The following is a 20,262-nucleotide window of genomic DNA, read 5'->3' on the forward strand; positions in this document are numbered from 1 at the left end:
CGCCAGCATGTGGCAAAATGGCTCCTTCATTCATATTTCACAAATGCAAATCAGTCAGAATGCATACATAGCCCAAATAAGGCTTTCGTTACCTTGACAAAGACGTGAGCTTCCACGAAGACAGTTTTTGCATTCATTCTATTTTCACTCATGGTGGCAGCACTTCACCGTCAATGCATCGAATTCCACTTGTTAATTTGCGTGGAGGATCTACTGCGTGTTGTCGCACGCAGTGTACACATCACCAATCCTGCTTAACCCTCATGTTGATGTCAACAATCTTTCCAGTATGTGATGGCTGTCAGAAGCTACCGTTGATAACACTGCAGCTCTGCTTACCTTTTGGTCTTAACATGATTGTGTCTCAATTGGGGATCTTCGACCAGCAGAGCTGCTCATCATCGTTTTCCACTGAAACGAACGGAAATGCCATTAATCTGCTGCAGGATGGATCATTCGATGCCGAATCTTCCTGTAAATTGAAGCAGGCAGAGTTTAATTTGAATGAAACTCGCTGTACCTGTTGAGAGTGATGAGACAGCCAGAAATGTCAAATTTGAGGTCAATCCGAGCGACGGTTCAGGAGCTATGGCCTGCCGAATTTCAACAGTTTTGGCAGAAAGGGGTGTATATCAGAAACTACTGCCTCAACTATTCACAAACTAGGTATTTTCGGAAAGGGAATTCAACAAGCAATCTGCAATCGTTTCGAAGTGCATAATTCACTGAGCTCACCAACTTGACCTTGAAATTGACATCGTGGATCACGTAACCTGAACACTGTCACGTTTGCGAGGTGGTGGTGGACCCCAAAAAGCAGGCAGGAGGAAGGAGCAGGGTGAACTTGAAGAAGTGTATTGATAAAACACAGAAAACTAAATCCAAAACAAAGTCATGAAAACAAAACAAATCCAAAGTAACAAACAAAAACCATGGCAGAAACCAAAAACTCTCAATAACAAAAAAATGACCAAAACATGACTGAAACAAACATGACCGTAGCATACCAACAGCCACAAACAAACATGACAGCAGCAAAAAGCAACAATGACCCGACAATGAGTGGTCGGGCTGGGAGTCCTGTTAAAGCACTAATTACCTAATGACCAACAGGTGTGCAGCTGCAGGGGGAGCCCTACAGTGCCACCTGTCGGTCCCAAACCGAATCATGACAAACACGATTTTTCATGACATCCAACTGTCACATGTTCTCGAAAACATACAACATTTTCGGAGATTTATTTATTTATTTTTGTTTAGCAGCCATAAGGAGTCAAAGGATACATACTTCAGATAGTCCATGATAGATGCATTTGTATTCCATTCCAGAAGCTTGAAAGGGAACACTTCACAATATAACACAAGTACACTGAAATGTTAGAAAGAGGGAGTGACTAATATGACTGCATGTGCTTTCTATGTGGATGTCAATTCATGTGGTGTGCTTTTGATAAAAAAAGAGCTTAAATATGAATGAGCCTCATGGTTTACAAAAAACAAACAAACACCACACACACAGATAATGGCACTCTCAGTGTGGACTCTCAGTTTACGTTGTTGCCTTTTTAACTTTTAGGACCATTTCTACCATTGTCTTTATTGGCCCATTGCAAAGCTGTGAAAGTTGCAATGAAGTTATGTTTGCAAGTCAGCAGGGGCTCATCTTTTTCCTAACACCACCGTGGAGAGCAATAGCGGGCCTCTGCCAATCTGTGCGCGCATGAGATGAAAAGTGTCCAACCAGTGTGTCGGTGTTGACTCAATCACAGGGCTGTCTGGCAGCGGGTCTCACATCAGAGTCGGTCGCCGTGACGGTCTGTCACCATGGGGACAGCTTCTCGACTCGGGGCTTCGGGAATAAAATGAATGTCTACCTCCGCCCTGCTCTCGCTCCCGCCTCCTCTGGACTTCTGTAATGAAACAAATCTCTCACTCTCTTCGCTCTCACACACATGCACTCCTACCGCCATGTGGGAGCAGGCTGCTCCATCACTGTCACGCCGGGCCCAGATTGGGTGCCAAATCCACTACTAAAGACAAGAAGCACATTTCGGCACCTTTGAACCATCTCTACCTCGTCTGGTGTTGCTCCATGGAGTCACGTCGTCGGGTGCATTTACCTAATTGAGTGGCCGGTGGCCCTTACCTGCGCAACTACCAGAAATGGCGGGTGTTTATTAGGGGAGGGGTCTTTATCTATATATCTAAATCCTTACCCCAAGTAAATAAGTAAACACACACACACACACCTTTCCACATTGAAATGAACCTAAGTGCCATAATCCGTTCCAGTCTCCCGAAAAACGACCTTGATCTTGAGCAACTTTGGAGAGACAAGCTCCATTTGTGGAGCTAATTTGTTTTGTTTTTGTCCGACCCTCCGGGGCGCATTGCTCAATGTTTTTATGTTTTTATTTTTTGTCTGCAGATGGCTTCCGATGACCACGCTACGCCCTACCACACATAACGCTCAGAGACAACACTTTTGCACACATGCCCCCGACAGGAACATCATTACATCTCCGCTCCGCTGCCAAGATGAGCGGCTCCAAATGTGCCGTTGTGGCGGGCCTGTCTGTCAAGCCAAAACAAACGTTAGCATAAGAGGAGGGCTGGCGGCTCGGTGGTAGGGCGACACACAAAGAGCAAATGCCCCAAGGTTACGGGAGATGAGAGCACAATCGTGTTTCACGTTGTGCTGTGGGGATATTTGCAGAGGTTATGGAGGGACTACTGTTATTACTCTCCGGCTGTTTGTGTACATGTACAGGAATTTTTTACTCTTTTGTGTTGGGATGCGTGGTCTCATTCATTCATTCATTAAAATCGGACGTACAGCACTTCTCGTAACGTCAATCTTGCACAGTGATGCCTTGAGAAACGAGCGACTCGGCCACTGAGTTTTGGAGACACGGGCCATCATTCGGTTCATTTTTTTGCCTTTGCAAGCTCAAACATGAGATACGAGCGCTTGTATGGCGGCAGTGCACTGAACTGACTTGACAATAAGCAGAGGTTTGTCAAATAGGGAACAATTGTTCAGAAAATGACTTCCTGCACTGGTTTTCTGTTCCGCAGTTTGGTGCCATCTATCATTGCGTAATTTTTATGCAGGAGTCCTTTGAACAGGGGAAAAAAGAAAAAAAATCACAGTATCTGATTATTTTTGGTTTGCTTCAAAGCCTTTGTAGTTGAGGAGTATGCGTTTGAGCATTCGAATATATTCCGATACACTTCCGTACACTGGTTCAATAGAGATATTTTGTCCTTATTTTAAATGTCATTTTTTGACATATATTTGGTTAGGAAGTGCGAATAGAGCCCCACGTGGCCCCCTCCATCGTTTAAGATGACCATCCCTGATATAGATTAGCCAATAAAGATTTAAGATATGTTCTGGTGAGCAGTATCCTTGCACACGTTTAACCATTTAGATTAAAGATGACAGTGTTTTTGTCTGTAAGCGACAGCTTAGTCTCGACAGTGTTGCTCTTTAAAACAAATGGACGCAGCTCACCAGGTATGTGTACGCGCGCGCTCACACAAATAGACACACAAGCATCCGCAGCATGTGGTTTCCCCCTGCGAGCCCGCTGACACTGGAAATGTTTTGCCTCGCAAATTAAAGTCAGATTTTCATAGGCGGCGTGCATGCGTGCGTGCGTGCGTATTGACAATCACAATGTGTTCTTGTGGTTGTTTGTCATCAATATGCAAAACCCACACATTGCCACTCAGATGGAAAAGTTGTTTTGCATCCCTATAAGATGCTTATGAACTCTCCTAATTAATGTGTGTTATATAGTGCTGGGAAGTGTGTGTGTGTGTGTTTCTTGCTTACATGACTGCATTCTTGCTTACTATATTCACTTCTACTGTTATTGTTTTTTTTCTTCCCCTCAACACATTACATGGCTCAATGAAATGAACTAGCGGTCTCGATGTATAATAAAAAAAATTTCAAAACAATTAAATGGAGAAAGTCACATTAAAACCTTAGAACAGGGGTGTCAAGCTCATTTTTGTTGTGGGCCACATTTTAACTTCCGTTTCCCTTGGAGGGGCCATTATTATTGACTTCTTAAAATTTGGTTTCAGTCATAATGGTTTATTGAACTATTGTTTGTAACTGTTATGAGGGGTTTGGTTACAAGAAAATAATTACAATATGTCTCTTATTTATTACATGTGAGAATTTAAAATTTTGGCAGAAATTTTAGCAAGCATCATGGAAGTTGACATGTTTGATTTGCTTTGGCGGGCCATATAAAATGATGTGGTGGGCCAGTTCTGGCCCCCGGGCCTTGACTTTGACACCCGTGTTTTAGAAGAACAGAGAGGAACACATCACACAGAGGGCGGTATCAAGTACAGCCCATCAGTACTTATCATTATGTCTTGTGGTACGGTATTGACACAGTGACATCAAAATATTAATATTTGGTGCCTTGAGACACAAATGACAAGTTTTTTTGGGGGGGGGCTTGATTTTCCAAGTGTCAACCTAAAATCTGCGCGTTGTATGTTGGGCGCGTGCCTCATCTCACTTCAAACAGCAGTTTGGCAGGTGACATCGTAAACACTCCTCAGAAAGAAGCCGACTGCAGCTAAACACCCCAAGAAATCCCTGCGAGAATAGCGGTACAAAGTTATGAAATGTAATATGTACTCGACGCGACATGACAGCCGCGGGATGTTTGAAGAGCCGTTAAACCCGTTTTACAATACGGCAGCCTGCTACAAAAAAAAAGGAGACAGTAAAATGATGTCACAAGCGTGTCTTATTTCTACATTTGCATTCGCCTACATGGTGCTTTGTAAAGACGCCGTTCCAAGAATTCCATTGTTGACTGGCATTTATGTGTGTGCGTGTGTGACCGGTTTATTTTAAAAGTGGGCCACGCTTGTGCAGAGCCGGCGAGGGGCATACAAATGTGCCGAGGACGAGGGAAAGCGCGAGAGCGGCGAAGTGTCGCTCGCAGCCGCATGCTTCCTGAGGCGATTCGTTTTCCCACCGCTTCGCTCGCACCTTTGGAATACGCAGCAGGCGATGAGCATTGCCGCAAACGGATGGGGAATGGTAGCCAGAATCAGTGGAGGTGGGGAGGTGAGGGGGGTGACAGGGTATAAATGCAGTTTTGTATTTGTACATTTGCTCCGGCTATAACGAAAGAAAGAAAAGAAAAGAAAGTTTTGAGTTGTCAGTACTTTAGTGGGGGGCAGCCCAGTGATCCAGTGGTTAGCGCGTCAACCTCACAGTGCAGAGGTACTGGGTTCAAATCCAGCTCCGGCCTCCATGTGTGGAGTTTGCATGCCCTCCCCTGGCCTGCGTGGGTTTTCTCCGGTCGCGGGGGGTGCTGGAGCTGGAGCCTATCCCAGCTGTCTTTGGGCAGAGTAGGCGGGGGGACACCCTGAACCGGTTGCCAGCCAATCGCAGGGCACACAGAGACGAACAACGATCCGTGCTCACACTCACACCTAGGGACAATTCGGAGTGTCCAATCAGGCTGCCATGGTTGTTTTTGGAATGTGGGAGTAAATCGGAATACCCGGAGAAAACCCACGCAGGCACGGGGAGAACATGCAAACTCCACACAGGAAGGCTGGAGCTGGAATTGAGTCGGGCACCACAAAAACCAGATTTCCCAAGTGCAGGGTACACCAAACAAAAAAAAAAAGCGCCGGAAGCTGTTAATCAAATCACACAATAGCATTCACAGATTTCCGAACTCGATGCAGACGCAAGGCAACCCGCATTATTAGGCGCTCCGTCCAAAATTCAAGACTTTTATGTGCCCGTTATGATCATGAAAATACGATAAATAAGAATGGATTCATGCTACCGGTTAACAAAGAAAAAAAAAGGACGATTTTGATGTCGATCCTAATACCCCAAAGACAGTGTGCTTAGTGCATCCTATTTTCCTGTCATTCATTTGGGTTGATGAATGACCCAAATGTTTGCTTCTGCATGCGCTCTTCATGCCGCTCGACAATGATATTGCGAATGATGAACCTTCAGACGGGGCCCATTGTAGGAGCTCCCCGAAGGATTGACATTACGAGAGTCGCAACAGGACACGCAGGTTTGACACAAGGAAAAAGAGTTGGACCGGGATGACGGAGCAGCGCTCATCTGGGAGATTGATCGTTGATTTGCTTCTCTTGAACGATGAGATCGGATCTTTTATTGACACACAAACTGATTTATTCAGGCCTCTGTCGGACTCTGGTGGAGCTCGCCAATTAGATATGAATTATTAACTCTATCTATCTTTTCTACTTTGCCATCTGCTCTCGCTGATTTTCCTCTTGACCAGAAAACTCAGTCCAATATTTACTTTGACCTGATAGCCTCCTGTGGCTTCTTACTGCCCCTCTTTCTTTATGCATGAAGGCATTGAATTCAACATTGTGGTGTGCAACGCTCTGCGCTTCATCTCAACTGCAACTTCCTAAGCTCAAACTGACGGAAGCGCCACCACCACAGGCGCATATAATTTTTTTTTTGTTTTCTTTTTGGAGGGGGCGGGTCGTTGAAAAAGAATATACTGTCTATGGATATGCTTAAAGACACCATGGTTAGCATAATTATCTGAATTCGAAAATTTCAAGTAACATTTGCCGCCACAAATTTCAACATTCAGTTCTTCTAAATGAATAAAACCATACATAAATTACATCATAATTTTTTTTGGGGGGGGGGGTCCAAAATTTTACTCCAAACTGTGCTGCCGAATTTGGCAATCTAATTGTCTTCATTAAAAGTGAGGGACCAGCAAGTGTATTTAAAGTCATTAGGAACACAGCGCTCAAACACACGCGCGCACGCACACACGCACACACACAAGTGGTTGTCAGTTCGTATTGTGTGTGGACGAAAGTAAAAATCAGCATAAGTAATTAAGAGAGGCACATGCTGAAGCATTTTAACTATGCTAACAGCAAGCGTGTGTGTGTGTATGTGTGCGTGTATATGCGAGTTGCCAAAGTTTGGCAGGCAAATTGGACCTCAGAGAAGAGGGAGCAATAAAGCGTAAGCATGGCAACAGAAGAGACACGGGAAGGGTAAAGTGCTTCGGAAGGCGGCCTTGTGAGCAAAATTCATGACAAACGCACTGTAATATTCCATCCTTTGATCCGTGTAACCTCTCTTGTCTGTAAAATCAATAATTCCCTTGTTTGAACTCATCACCCTAATCCCTGAAAGTCTGCAAAAAAAAAAGCAAAAAAAAGGAAAAAGAAATAATGAGTTCATTGTAGTTACCTCAGTCGGCTATAACACATCATGAATAAGTAAAACTAGTTTGTTGCCTTACTTAGCAAGACATTTGGGGTATCTACACTTTACTGGAGTAGTTCTTTTTCAGCCCACTTTGCCCTTCTACTCCTTATATTTTTACAAAACTGGTAACTATTTTTGCCTAGTTTTGAAATATTTAAAACAAGTCCGGCATGATATATCTCTGAGGGTATTAAGTGAGTTCGAATTTGCAGTGTCACCAGTGATTTGGTCGTTGGGAAAAAAAAAAAATAAATAAAAAAAAAAATAAAAAAATTAAAATCGCATTTTGGTATTTTGAGCTAGTTTGGCTCATACAGTATACAGTCCAAGCCCTTTCTGCAATAGGTGAATTTCCGGGTAACGTACGAGGACGACGGAATGTTTGCTTATAACTGTGTGAAAGTTTTCCTTTTTATTCTAAAATGGCTTCCCTGAATGAGAATACTGCGTTTGCATTGTAGCCAAAGGTACCAACCGGGTGGATCTATGGGCCTTTGAAATCATTGTTGTGCGAAGCGTAAATTAGTTGCCATGTTCCCGTCGCTAAATCTTTGTCGTTGTCGACTCTCTTCTCTCTTTTAAAAACAACGAAGAAGCACTTTGACTCAAAGTAGTCATGGCAACTTTCACTGTATGTATACAGTAAGGTGATCGAATAGGCTAGTTTATATCCTCAAGACAGTACCGTTATTGATTGATCGGTGATTGCCATTAGAGGTGTGCTTGTCACTATGAAAATTAAAAAAACAAAACATTTTCTTTTTTTATTGCGTACTTAACGGCATTATTGTCTCCTCACTTGTCCTGCCATGTACACCAGTCCTGTTCCTGAGCTGATTAATTGTTCTTTAAACAGGATCAACATTGCGCTCGGGCGTGCTTCTCATTTGCGATCCGCCCAGAAGCTGACACGGGAGTGATAACAAGCCAATTAGGCTTCAGCACCAATAAAGTTGTCAACACAGGCTGGGGGAGAGGGAGTGTGTCACATCACATCACTGCAATTTGCGGATTTGCCGTAAGATAAATACATATTTTCGTTGAAGATCATTTTTACAGAATTTTGTCTTCTTTTACGTCAGGTGAAAGACATGCAAATCAAGAGGAAAACAAAACGCAGAAGAAAGAAAAGCCCACCTGGTTATTTGTCAGCCTCACGTGTCAAAGTCACCTTGATGAAGACAGCCGCTGCATGTCGTCAAATTAATATCCGATGGTTGTGATCAAAGCATTTCCTCTCCCTCTCGCTCTACTCTCCCTGTCACATCAACACACTTAACATTAAGCACGGCAATATTCAACATATTAGATCGATGCTGCGATTCGCATGAGCGCTTTAATCCGTTTATGCAAACTCGACTCCCCAAAGTCATGTCGCAACTCAATTGCACGTCGATTAGATCGATCTTATCTCTATATTGCCATTTTCGTGTTTGTTTGTACTGATCACAAGGGCTTAAAATCATATGAAACTTCAGAAGTGCAGGAGCAACTCTTGAGGTAGACACATGTGAGTTTATCACACTGTTGTAGAAAACAATTGCTTACTCACCTCAGTTAGAAGCTGATGGTTGCTCCACTTCAATCCATGACATATTCACTTTGGACCCCGCCGACAAGGCACTAGAAATAGAGTCGAACTTTGTCATACCCGCTTTTGGCCGTGGGAACTCGTCAAGTGCAGGAGAAAATGGGTCTAAAATCACTCGTGTCAAACTCTCGATGGGCCCTCTGTTATTTTCACGAGGAAAACCTTGGCCCAATTTTCCCTTAAGTATCAAAACTAGTGATCCATAACAACAGATAATAATCCAACTGGGCCCAATTATGTGACGTGATGCAGTGATTATTGTGGTTCCCACACAGAACATGTTTACCGGTAGGTGAGCCTCACCACTCTCCAACGGCAATCCTTGGCCGTAAAACAAACACAGTGCAGTTCAACTTCTGGGTAGCGGGATGCTTTTGGCAGAGCATCACTGTTACCTGATTCCAAATGGCATCGCAAGAATGTCAGTAGAATGGGGGGGAAAAAAAGTGGAACGCAACTTCCTGTGCCTTTGTCAAACACAAAACATTCAAATGCTATTATCAGTGATTTTATAATATCCAATTAGTTTCATTTTACTCCGCTCCCTTACTGTCGTAATCATATTTGCGGTTCATTCACAAATTCGTGTTTTTTTTCTGTGGTTTCACCAACCTTTTTTTTGTGCTTTATGAAATGCTGTAAGTTACCAAGCAAAAATGCCATAAAAGCTGCGTCTAAATGGGAAAGTGGTCAATTGGTATCATGGAATTATGTGACATCTCAGTTAGGAAACAAGCTTTCCATGTTAGGGAGGAGTCAAGTTTAGTCTGGGTTGTTAGGGAGAGGCGGCCCGGTAGTCCAGTGGTTAGCACGTCGGCTTCACAGTGCAGAGGTACCGGGTTCGATTCCAGCTCCGGCCTCCCTGTGTGGAGTTTGCATGTTCTCCCCGGGCCTGCGTGGGTTTTCTCCGGGTGCTCCGGTTTCCTCCCACATTCCAAAAAAGCATGCATGGCAGGCTGATTGGACGCTCTAAATTGTCCCTAGGTGTGAGTGTGGGCGTGGATGGTTGTTCGTCTCTGTGTGCCCTGCGATTGGCTGGCAACTGATTCAGGGTGTCCCCCGCCTACTGCCCCGAGACGGCTGGGATGGGCTCCAGCACCCCCTGCGACCCTAGTGAGGATCAAGCGGTTCGGAAAATGGATGGATGGATGGATGTTAGGGAGAGTCTTTGCCACATTTGCATGGAAAAGTGCAATTAACGAACAGTTAGAAAAAAAATCTAATCAAATCTATAAACCTATTAGTTTTAATAAAATAAAAAGCAAATTTGGATTTATAGTGTTTCGCTTCATAGTTGGGAGCCTATTTCCAGTTTAAACAATTCACATATAGTCAAGGCAGGCTTTCGTCCTTATCCCGAATGTGAACCAAACCTTTGAACTTAAAACCGAGTTGGGCTCCAAAACTATCACCCAAATGATTATACTTGGATGTGGTTTTGCCATTATAAGCAGCCTCGTCACTATGACGTGACCCCGTGATAAATGCCAACGAGACACCGCCGGTATACAACTAAGGCAACCACGTTTGAGTGAGGATGCCAGCATATTCAAATGAGAACTTAATCATTCATTGTTATAAGAGGACAGGGGTCGGAGTGAAGAGCACAACGAAAGAAGACAGCACGCGGCTTTGATCCATGTTGATCTTTATATTTGAGGACCTCTTCTCCATCAGACAAGCCCGCGAGGATGCTGAAAAATCCACTCGAGTGTATTCACTGAAAAATCCTTTGGTCGCCTTTATCTGTGTCCTCTGCTCCTTTTTCTGGCTTTTGTGACCACAGATGATTACATTGAGTGATGTTGCCGCCGACTCGGGGGGGGGGGCCCAGTTTGACAAATGACTGACAATTGATGACGGAAGGGGCGGAGGGGGTACGAGAGGCAGAGGCTATAACCCCCCCAGCTTGTCCGTCTACCCTTTTGTGCGTGCGCTGAGAGGAGATTGGATATTGAACTGTGCCCGCCTTCTCGTCGGAGTCCACGCGTGCGAAGAACCTAAGGTTCCCAAAATGAACGGATTTGTTCTTCAGGTGTCCTCCAGGGGGCAGGCTACACTCCAGTTGGCTTTGCCAACGCTCCAAATGGGTAATTCGGCCACCCAGCGACATAGAAAGTTCCATCATACGGTACCCCGGTGCCTGTTGAAGCAATTTAAATCCATTCGTTGGGTTTCCTTCCACCACTCACCATTCCACAGCGGAGACCTCCTCCCTGCATTCCGAGGTAAGTGCTCATTACCTCGCCTCAATGCCAATGCTTCCACGGTCAGAGACAGTCCCTGCACAGCGCCACCTGGCCGCGCCGGAAGTCCCTGCAGGGGCACACGCGTCTGTATTTGGGCGAGTGGCCAGCGCAGCTGAAGAGCAGCGGCTCCCGCTGAAGTCCGCACTCGCGGCGCAACACAGAGAAGGCCGGGAGGATGTGGTTCATCTCGGAGTCCAGCACTTCGCACTGCACCTCCAACCTTCATAGGAACACAAATGACAATGTGATGATTTAAAAAAAAAAAATCGAATAAAATTCAGGGCGAACATTAGACTCATTGACTAAAACGACTTTCTATTTTAGATGTAAGCCGCACCACGAGAGACGACTACAACTCTGGACTTCCTGAATGCCGACATAAAAGGAGCATTTGGCTCTTCTTCTCTCACATCTGTGAGGACCGTGACCACAACTTTTACCCTAAGTCGACCAAAGGGCCGCTGGCGGAATAGCAGGCGGCCAACATAAAGACTGTGACAGTTTGGTCTTAACACAAAGAGGAGGCGCTGCTGTTTTGGTGTCACAGACTGGATGTATATTTTTCTTGAAAACTAATATTTTATTACAATTAATATTGTTATTTGGGGCGGTCTGATCGATCGAGCGTGATCAGACCATTTTTAGTATGCGAGAGCTTTTTATGGCCGATCGCTCATTTGAAATGGCCACTTGTTGCGATACCAATATGTACTTTAACCAAGGAAGTGCTGGGAACAAAATTCGGCCCAACAATGTGCACCAAAGGCGGCTGCCATGTGTTGAAAAGTTGTCGTTGACGGGCTGTCATGCGCCGAAAAGTAGTGGGAGACAGGGTGTGGCTATCACGTGCCAAAAATGGTCAATGTTACATATTGATCCAAAAATCTCAATGGCCACTACGCCCCACAGGAGTAATTAACCAATTTTAAACCTTTTTTTGAACAGAGCCACGAAACACAAGAGATGTTTTTCAGATGGGTAGAAAGAGGCTCTACAAGGGTCTGGAAATTCACTGACGGAGACAATAGATTGAGTGGAGAAGAAATAAGGGTTTTGGAACCGGTAGGCGGGTATGAGATGAAAGATCATTTTGTGTCGAACGGCAGACGCGCGAGCGCGCACACATACTAGACACAAAGATGACGGAACTGAAAGAGAACAACGTCTCTACAAAGCCGGGAACACAAAAGATGTCAACAACACGTGCACAAAAGATTATTGAAGGAGGAGGCAAAAATAAAGAAGAAACATGACTGACTGGAGGGGAGCGTGTGGGGAACAATGCGCACAATTCACAATTTACATGTCGGAGGTCCGGGAAGCAAAACATCTGAACCAAAGCTCCTGTTTTGGAGAACACGTAACATACAAACCATGTCTTCATATTTCTACATGGTGCACCACGATGGATTTAGTCAGTGACAGAAATTTTTTTGTCAAAGACCCTGGGTCATGAACCCTCTCAGCCAGTGTGACTCAACAGTATAAAAATCTCCGAGCCATGACATCACGTTATGTTTTGCCGCCGTCTTGCGCCGTGCACAAAATACAAAACAAGTAACACCTCGGGGAGGAGGTATTTTGCCGGTTGTAAGCATAGCTGGATGGCTAAAGGCATATTGTCAAGAAGGAAGCCGTTCCTTGTTTGCATCAGCTCGCCTGCTTTTTAGCCCCGCCCCCAAAATCCGGACACCTTGAAGGACGAAAAAGAGCTTTACGCTATATCTCAGCAAATCAGTTCTGAATTGTCCCCACTCTGCACATTTTCATGACTTATCTTCTAAATGGGATGTGATAAAAAACAAAACACAAATGACTTTATAGGGCAGGGGTCTCAAACTCAGGTCCTGGAGGGCCGCTGTCCCGCATGTTTTCCAAGTCTCCCTGTTGCAACACACCTGATTCAAATGATCAGATCATCAGCAAGCGCTGCAGAAGCCTGACATTGAACCTGTTCATTTGAATCAGGTGTGTTGCAACAGGGAAACTTGGAAAACATGCAGGACAGCGGCCCTCCAGGACCTGAGTTTGAGACCCCTGTTATAGGGTCTTCAATGTTTAAGAAGTGTTTGTTGCCAAATTCTAATCTTTAACCTGCATTCCTCAACATAAAAATGAGTGTTAGTAGTTGATCGTTGCGCTCGCTTGATTGGTAAATTCTCCGAAAAAGGTGAACTGTATTTGAAATGCACCCATTTCTGCTTGAAATGCTAAAACTGTCCATTTGGGCCACCATACCTGCGTAGAGCCTCCTTGTTGTTGATGAAGCGAAAGTGAGCAGGCTCGCAGATGAAGCCGTGGCTCCGGCACGCCTCTACGCACGACTCGCCCTCTTCCGATACGAGGAGCCGTAAGGAGCTGAGAGGGGGCCAGGCTGTGGGAGGGGGGGTCACGTCGGACGCCCAGCCCAGGGCTGTGGAGTTGGGCAGGGGCACAAACAGAGGCCTTGCGAGGGGGCCGACGCCAGCGGGGCCTTGTCTGGATACGTTGGCGGGGACGAACAGTGGCTCCGAGGCACAGAAATCCTAAGGAGAAAAATACACCATCATTATTTGGACCATAACTGTCCAGCTTTTCAAATTTTGCTTTGGTTTACGGTGTTACGGTAGAGATGTACAGAGAACCCTGATATTAATGGGTGATCGGGACTGAGCCCCGCTGCGAATAGTAAAAATCTGTAAGTGATGTAATTGCCGATAGATGGCACAAGAAGGCAGATGTTTTTTCCCTGCGAGACGAGGCCGTGACCTGATAAATGAAGCGCCTTGACTCAATTCAACAAAACAACAAGTTTCTGTTCGAAATCGCGCTAAAGCAATATTTTTACATTAGACATGGTCTTGGCCTATGCACAAAAACAGCAAATAGGTAGGTAAAATAGTAAATAATGGAGGACACGTTTCGGCAAGAAAACGCAAATTCCAAACACAAATATGTAGGGTTTCACTGTAACCTGAATTTGTGTCCTAGTCAGAACGTGCCGTGGGCTAACACTAACGTAGTCGGAACGCCCCATTTAGAATAAATTGGAACATGGATAAAAAAGTATTGATTTCGTTAGTTCAATTCAAAAAGCGAATTTCTTAGACGGTGTTGAGCACAATTTCAACCTACCGTAATTCTTGCATAAAAAAAAAAAGTGATTAGTGATCAAATTCAAGATGGTGAATTTTTGATTGGTTGCAGTTTATAATTACCGTAACAAAAAAAAAAGACATTTCATTGTCAAATGAGGCACAATATTGAAATTTATAAGGGCACACTGTGTGTGTTTTTCATGTGTATGAATGCACACAAACATGCATGCATATTTAAAGCTTGCCTCTTACTGTGACAGAGGTGTCGTGTGAAAATTTATGCTTGCAGCGTGCCAGCAGCACCCTTTTTATACTGTATGTAGCTGCAAAGTCATATACAGCAACATAACTTCATGCTTTGAGGCTCCAAAAAACCGGATTCTAGCTTAAAATAAATAAATAAACCCATTGCCCAGCAAACTAAAGGCACTAAAATGTTTACTAAACAGTCTTTAGACATGACTGTCACCTGAGCGGTAAATAATGAAAACGGCACTGAAAAGACAAATCATCATCTGGTTGCCGTCCGCATTTCTCAAATACATCATCTTGGCGCATTCCTTCTTGCATGACTCGTCCCTATTTCATCAATGTCATTTGATGTAGCGCTTTGGACCCGGAGGGACAGGGTAGATATGTGAGAGTGCTGAGAGAACCTGACATGTGACTCGAAAATATTGAGGTGTGGTGAACTGCCATTTCATGTACTATAGTGCAGTGGTTCTCAAACTGGGGTCTCCAGATCACCGATGGCCAGCGAGCCATAGCCATCGGAGGTACACAATACAATTTGCAACAAATTATATTGTATCATTTTAAACCGTGTATACCTACATACTTCACCCGAGACTCTGTGATGAGTAAAGCGAAAACATTCTGGAAAGAAATGCTAATAAAGATTCAAGTGAACGGTGAATATGCAGGCGCCCGCCGTAATGACATTATTGGAGTTAAAAAACAAAACAAAACATTTTTGTCACACTGCGTCAATCATTCGCAAGAACCCATCCCATTTGAGCTCTGAGCAGTACTTGCCTTTGTGCGGCAAACCAATCATGTTGCCGTGGAGATTCATTACTTCAGCTCCACTCTGAGCTCATCAATACAGCACCGATATTAGTCATGCTCCACGGAGGGTAAAGAATATATGACTGTGAGAACCGTTATATTTGTGTTAAAAGGTTAAAGCGCTGCAACATTTATGCTAACTAGCATTAGCATAGCGGGGCGTTTCTTCAGGCAGTTTGGCCGTTTTGAATGCACATGGTGTACACACGCTGTTAGTTTTATGTTTGGCTTGATCGAAAAGGACAACTGGAATTGACACTGAACATCGAGGAGCCTCTTTTTGATGAAATCTTCACTATTTGGCAAACTGGTGTTGATTGCAAGGTGCCGAGTTGAATTCAGTGCAATCTAAAGACTCTGAAGTTTATGCACAAAATGTACTGCATGTATTAATTATAACTTAGCTATACGCATCATGTTTTTTAAACCAGAATGCATCATGATTTCATTTTTAAAACAAAAGGTTTTGCATATTTTAACTTTTACCTCCCTTGCAAGTGATGTGGCCAATTTGTTTTCAAAATAAAAAAATGTACTCACTCATAGTATATATGCATGAAGGGGACTAGCACATAGCATCTCACCTGCTGTTGTATGTAGGCGTGCACTCGCTCCAACATGCCCTCACACGTGTACTCGTAAGGCAGGTACGGTTCAACCTGCCAAACACAAAAAGCACCCCCAATTATGTTGCACATTTAATATGGTCACTTCACCGTGGATGTGTTCATCTGGATGCATCATTTTCACACGTGTCATTATAAGCGGCGTGGATGACGGATGGATGGCCCGGTATTTGCATGACAGCACGACCGAGTACCTGCTGCGAGGCGCGTGCTTGAAATTCTTTATTTGCCTAATTAGCCGCAGAAGAACTGCCAGAGTGATCTATAACTGCAGAAATAAAGCAAGCAGATTGGATGCCAAAGGTGCCGCAGAATCGGGCCACGCCGCATGACGATGCATTTTAAAAAGAGAAGTCCAGACGGCTTTTTTTTTCTTTTAAAAATTTCAAAACCATCAAGATCCGTTTGATAAGAACACAGGCAGAAAGAAAGATATATTGGAACGTGATGACTCGTCGGGACAGAAAGAGATTGCTTTGTCCTGCATGACTGAACAGAATGTGTGTGTGTGTAGTGTATGTGTGGTGTGTAGATAACGGCCATAATGTGTAGGTACAGCTCGGTGGACTGATAGGAGAAATTTTGTCATCTCAAGGCTATTCACAATCCTACTGTGGTTGGTTGTGTGAGTGTGTGTGTGTGTGTGTGTGTGCCTGCATTGATAAGTGCCAGGAGAAGAGCATGGTGTGTGTTTTGCATGAAGGGCTCCATCAGTTGACCCTCAGACATCTGACGAAATGGTTGCCTGAATGACAGCTGAACAAAGAAGAGAGAACCGCAAAAAAAAAAACAAAAAAAAAAATAGCAACGATTTTCATAAGTGGAAATCTTTTTTTTTTTTTTTCCATCATTTGCTTATCAAGTCAAAACATCTACGGCAACGCGTAAACCGTCTCTAGAATGAGTCACGGTGTAAAGACCGAGCGGCATAATTCTTCCAGTGATGTGAGTTCGGAAAGGTTGCTCTGGGTGGAGCACCCTTAAAATGTCAGCTTTCGATGTTAAATCGGTCCTTACGCACAAAACGCTGATTGACTTAGTCAAACTCCCCAGGGGCTTCGTTTATCAAAGAGCACATAGAACAGGATCGAAATTTGTTTGCACGGCTGAAAGTGAAGAGTGTGCAGAAGCCCCCCAAAAAAATCCGTATTCATCAAACGTACGAACACCTTTCGTACGCACACCAATAAGAAGGTTTTGATCAACGCCGCCTGTTCTGAACTGCTACGCTCACGCACGTCTGGCCTCATTTGCATTGAGAAACGCCTCCTATTGACTAATGCATAGTAGCAACCATCTCTTAAAGAAATCCTAAAGCATCTCGCAGATCGACGATGGGAACAAATAAATACTGTTTTGAGCAATCAATGCAAGCTTTAGCTCCAGGAAAGACGATATGGCACTTGGGAGTTTTGGATGCAGTTACAGTATGAGCCACGTATCCTAATAACATGGTTAAAGAGACTTCAAGAAAACAATCTATATCGCAAACGTATTCAAATTGCCATGTCACGTTTTTTTCTTTCTACTGCAGTCACGTGCAACTTTACTGTGACATGCCTGACTGCTGCTTCAAGCTAATTAATTGCAATAATTTAGAGCACGGTCCTCAATGGATCCCAAGCCATCGGGGCCATACGGAGAGATTGAACAAAACATATTTGAGTTGATCAAAGAGGCCCCGTGAGACGATGATAACAGCGTTTTAGCCGGGATATTTATGGTCAGATTACAGTATGTCAGTGCTAGCAGATATTTTCCTGCCTTTTATTTATGATGCTGACCCAAAACAGCGAGGAGCGATTCTGCTTCGACCATTTTTTCAGCTGGCTTTAAAAGACGAACCTTTGGATTTTTTTTTTTCACAGTCAGGAAAAAAAAGATTAGCACAACAGACACCAGCTCCGAAAAGAGTACAAGAATTGGGATGTAATTCAACTAATGACTACCTTCATTTAAAAGCGTGAGTTGTATATTCAATCATTTGTTTTTCTTTGTCAAAATCTGTTTATGTCAAATTGGTCCAGGGCAGAAAAATGTATTCCTTTCATACGGGGGAAAAAACAGCGGGCTCTACTCCAAAGTGTAAGTGGAGCTGGAGCAGTCAGCACACGCCGAATGGTCAACTATGCACTGCATCCACTGGCGTAAGGCATTTTCAAATTTAACACTTGCTTGATCTTTTTCATGGATTTCTTCCCAGGATTGGAAGCTAGCTAGCATCAGCTGTCAAAGAATCACACCTCTGGTGTTTCCGCACTCATTCTCAGCTTACGCACGGTGGGTCAGTAAGAGGCCAGAACTGCAGAAACCACGTAGATGAAAAATCCAGACATGTAAAAAAAAAAAAATGACAATTTTGAGAATTTTTTTATTTGACCACATGAAGCCGATTTGGTTTTGTTGGCCTAGGACATGTGGTTACTCTGCTTTTCATATGCCAGGTGATGTCATTTGTTTTGGGATACCCTCGACGGTATGTTGCTTGGAAAGGTCCAAAATTGCAGTTTATTCGCTGGGTGACCCTACCTTGCTCCTCATAATATCTCTGATGGCGGTGTCAAACTCCGCCGAGTCGTTGTAGTCCACCGTTATGACATGGGGGCTGCCGATGTACTGCTCCGCGTACGGATGCTGCGACGACACCTGCACAGCAACAATGGCAACTTCTTATCATGGATATTTTGACAGTAAAAATGAAATATTGCATAATCCATGGTCAACTTTTGCTCGCACAGAGAGGATTAAATGACTTGGGATAATACAGCTCAAGTACATAAAATGACGCAGTATAAAATACACACCATGATATAAAACAAGAAATACCAAATCCCGATCGAGACATTTTGGACTCTTTCATGTAATGGAGGCCTCTCCTCAAATAGTCCCCTCGTGAATCGTCATGTGTGTCGTCCACTTCATAAATAAAGGCCTCACCCCAAAGCAAACCCCTTGAGACCGTGACATCATCATAGTAGATGTGGTGCTCGACATATTCACAACCTCACGTTGCCTGCAAGGCAGATGCGCTATCTGTAAAGCTGAAGTTGACAATGCAGAGCGCTGCTCGAGACGCACACCTCGACCTACCCTGAAGCCACCTTCTGGCTCATACGTGCCTGGTACTCGGTTGCTGTTGAGTAAATAAATACCCACAGCAAGTACAGTAACATGCTACCTTTTCGCCGTTCACTATTCACATTTTCCTGTGGAACAGACCCTCACAGAAAAATTCGACTGCGAGCATTTAAGACTCCTTCTGTAATACACGGAGATGTCACAATCGGTTCGGATAAGTGCCATAGAAAATCGATTGACGGGAGTCAATGGTTGGTTACTTCTCTCGATGTGGGCTTTCCTTTGAAGAACTCGTGATTGAACGAGCTGTGAGGCGGTTTAAACTTTGGCTGCAGGAAGACGCAGCCGTTGGCGATCGCTTCCAGCGGGGCGGGGCCTTCGTAGGGAAAACCAAAGCCGATGAAGAGCTGCAGACAAAGAAATAGGTACATAAAGATGTGAACATTGCAATTATGTAAATTTGACATACCGGTACTCAAAACCTGTTTCCCTCTACGCGAAACACAACAACTGGAACATACTCCTCGAGCATTTTTTTTTTTACCTTGGCTTTGCGCAGCAGCTGCTGCAGTTCGTGCTGGGGCAGCAGGCCGTGGTTCTTGACAAAGGCCGGAACCTCTGGAGGTCTCTGTGTCTCGTAGTACACCGTGCCATGGACCTCCATGTATTTGTGGAGAATCTGCAGGAAACCTTCCTTGCCCTGATTGGAAGCATGAGGCAGACTAAAGGTGAGGTGGCTTGTGGTGCATCATGGCAACTTACCGTTTTTTCACGACTATAAGGCGCCATTAAAAGTCTAAAATTTTCTCCAAAATGGACAGGACGCCTTATGATGCGGAGCGTCTTGTCTATGCGCTGAGTTCCAAAACCTGACTGACAGCCGACACGCTGTTTATATAGAGAAAAGGCGGAAGTGACTGTGGACAGGCATGCGGCAAAGAAGTCGGCCAATCAGTGAAGGGTGGGCGTGTATATATATACACATATGGAGAGCGAGAGAGAGAAAAGGCAGATGTGAGTGAGGACAGGCATGCGGGGAAGAAGTCCGCCAATGAGTGAAGGGTGGGCGTGTAAGTGGACGCTAAAGGTACGCCCCAAGCAGGTACCAACACCTGTATAGAGTGTGGCTATGTGCATTGTTGCAAAACAACTTCGGTTTTGGTTTCTAAGAACCCCCGAAAATAAATTCTACAAAGAGACACGCCTACGAAGCTCAGTTCAAACTTCAAGCCGTCGGTTATGCTTTTGGCATGCGTGCCCATCTCACAGCAGCGGTGAAAAACCAAGT

General features: G+C 44.4%; 1 protein-coding gene across 6 annotated transcripts in view; it reads right to left on the reverse strand.

Moving 5' to 3' along the window:
* Window positions 1–1,227: 1,227 nt before the first annotated feature.
* LOC147200116 (alpha-1,6-mannosylglycoprotein 6-beta-N-acetylglucosaminyltransferase B-like) overlaps window positions 1,228–20,262 on the reverse strand; it is a 132,656-nt gene continuing 113,621 nt past the window's right edge. For 4 of the 6 annotated variants that reach the window (XM_086119158.1, XM_086119157.1, XM_086119154.1 and 1 more), the window contains 6 exons: window positions 19,519–19,674; window positions 19,235–19,381; window positions 18,426–18,542; window positions 15,855–15,929; window positions 13,364–13,650; window positions 10,508–11,345 (listed from right to left, as the gene is read on the reverse strand). In XM_086119158.1, coding sequence (XP_085975284.1) covers window positions 11,147–11,345; window positions 13,364–13,650; window positions 15,855–15,929; window positions 18,426–18,542; window positions 19,235–19,381; window positions 19,519–19,674 — 981 coding nt within the window. In that variant the 3' untranslated portion in view covers window positions 10,508–11,146. Of the gene's footprint in view, window positions 1,911–8,422; window positions 8,544–8,837; window positions 8,909–10,507; window positions 11,346–13,363; window positions 13,651–15,854; window positions 15,930–18,425; window positions 18,543–19,234; window positions 19,382–19,518; window positions 19,675–20,262 lie in introns of those variants that run through there. The other 2 variants (XR_015101731.1, XM_086119155.1) reach the window with 2 other exon arrangements.

The sequence above is a fragment of the Hippocampus guttulatus genome, chromosome 9 (assembly GCF_054856545.1).
Source record: "Hippocampus guttulatus isolate MCC_2025c chromosome 9, RoL_Hgut_1.0, whole genome shotgun sequence".
Classification (NCBI taxonomy): domain Eukaryota; kingdom Metazoa; phylum Chordata; class Actinopteri; order Syngnathiformes; family Syngnathidae; genus Hippocampus; species Hippocampus guttulatus.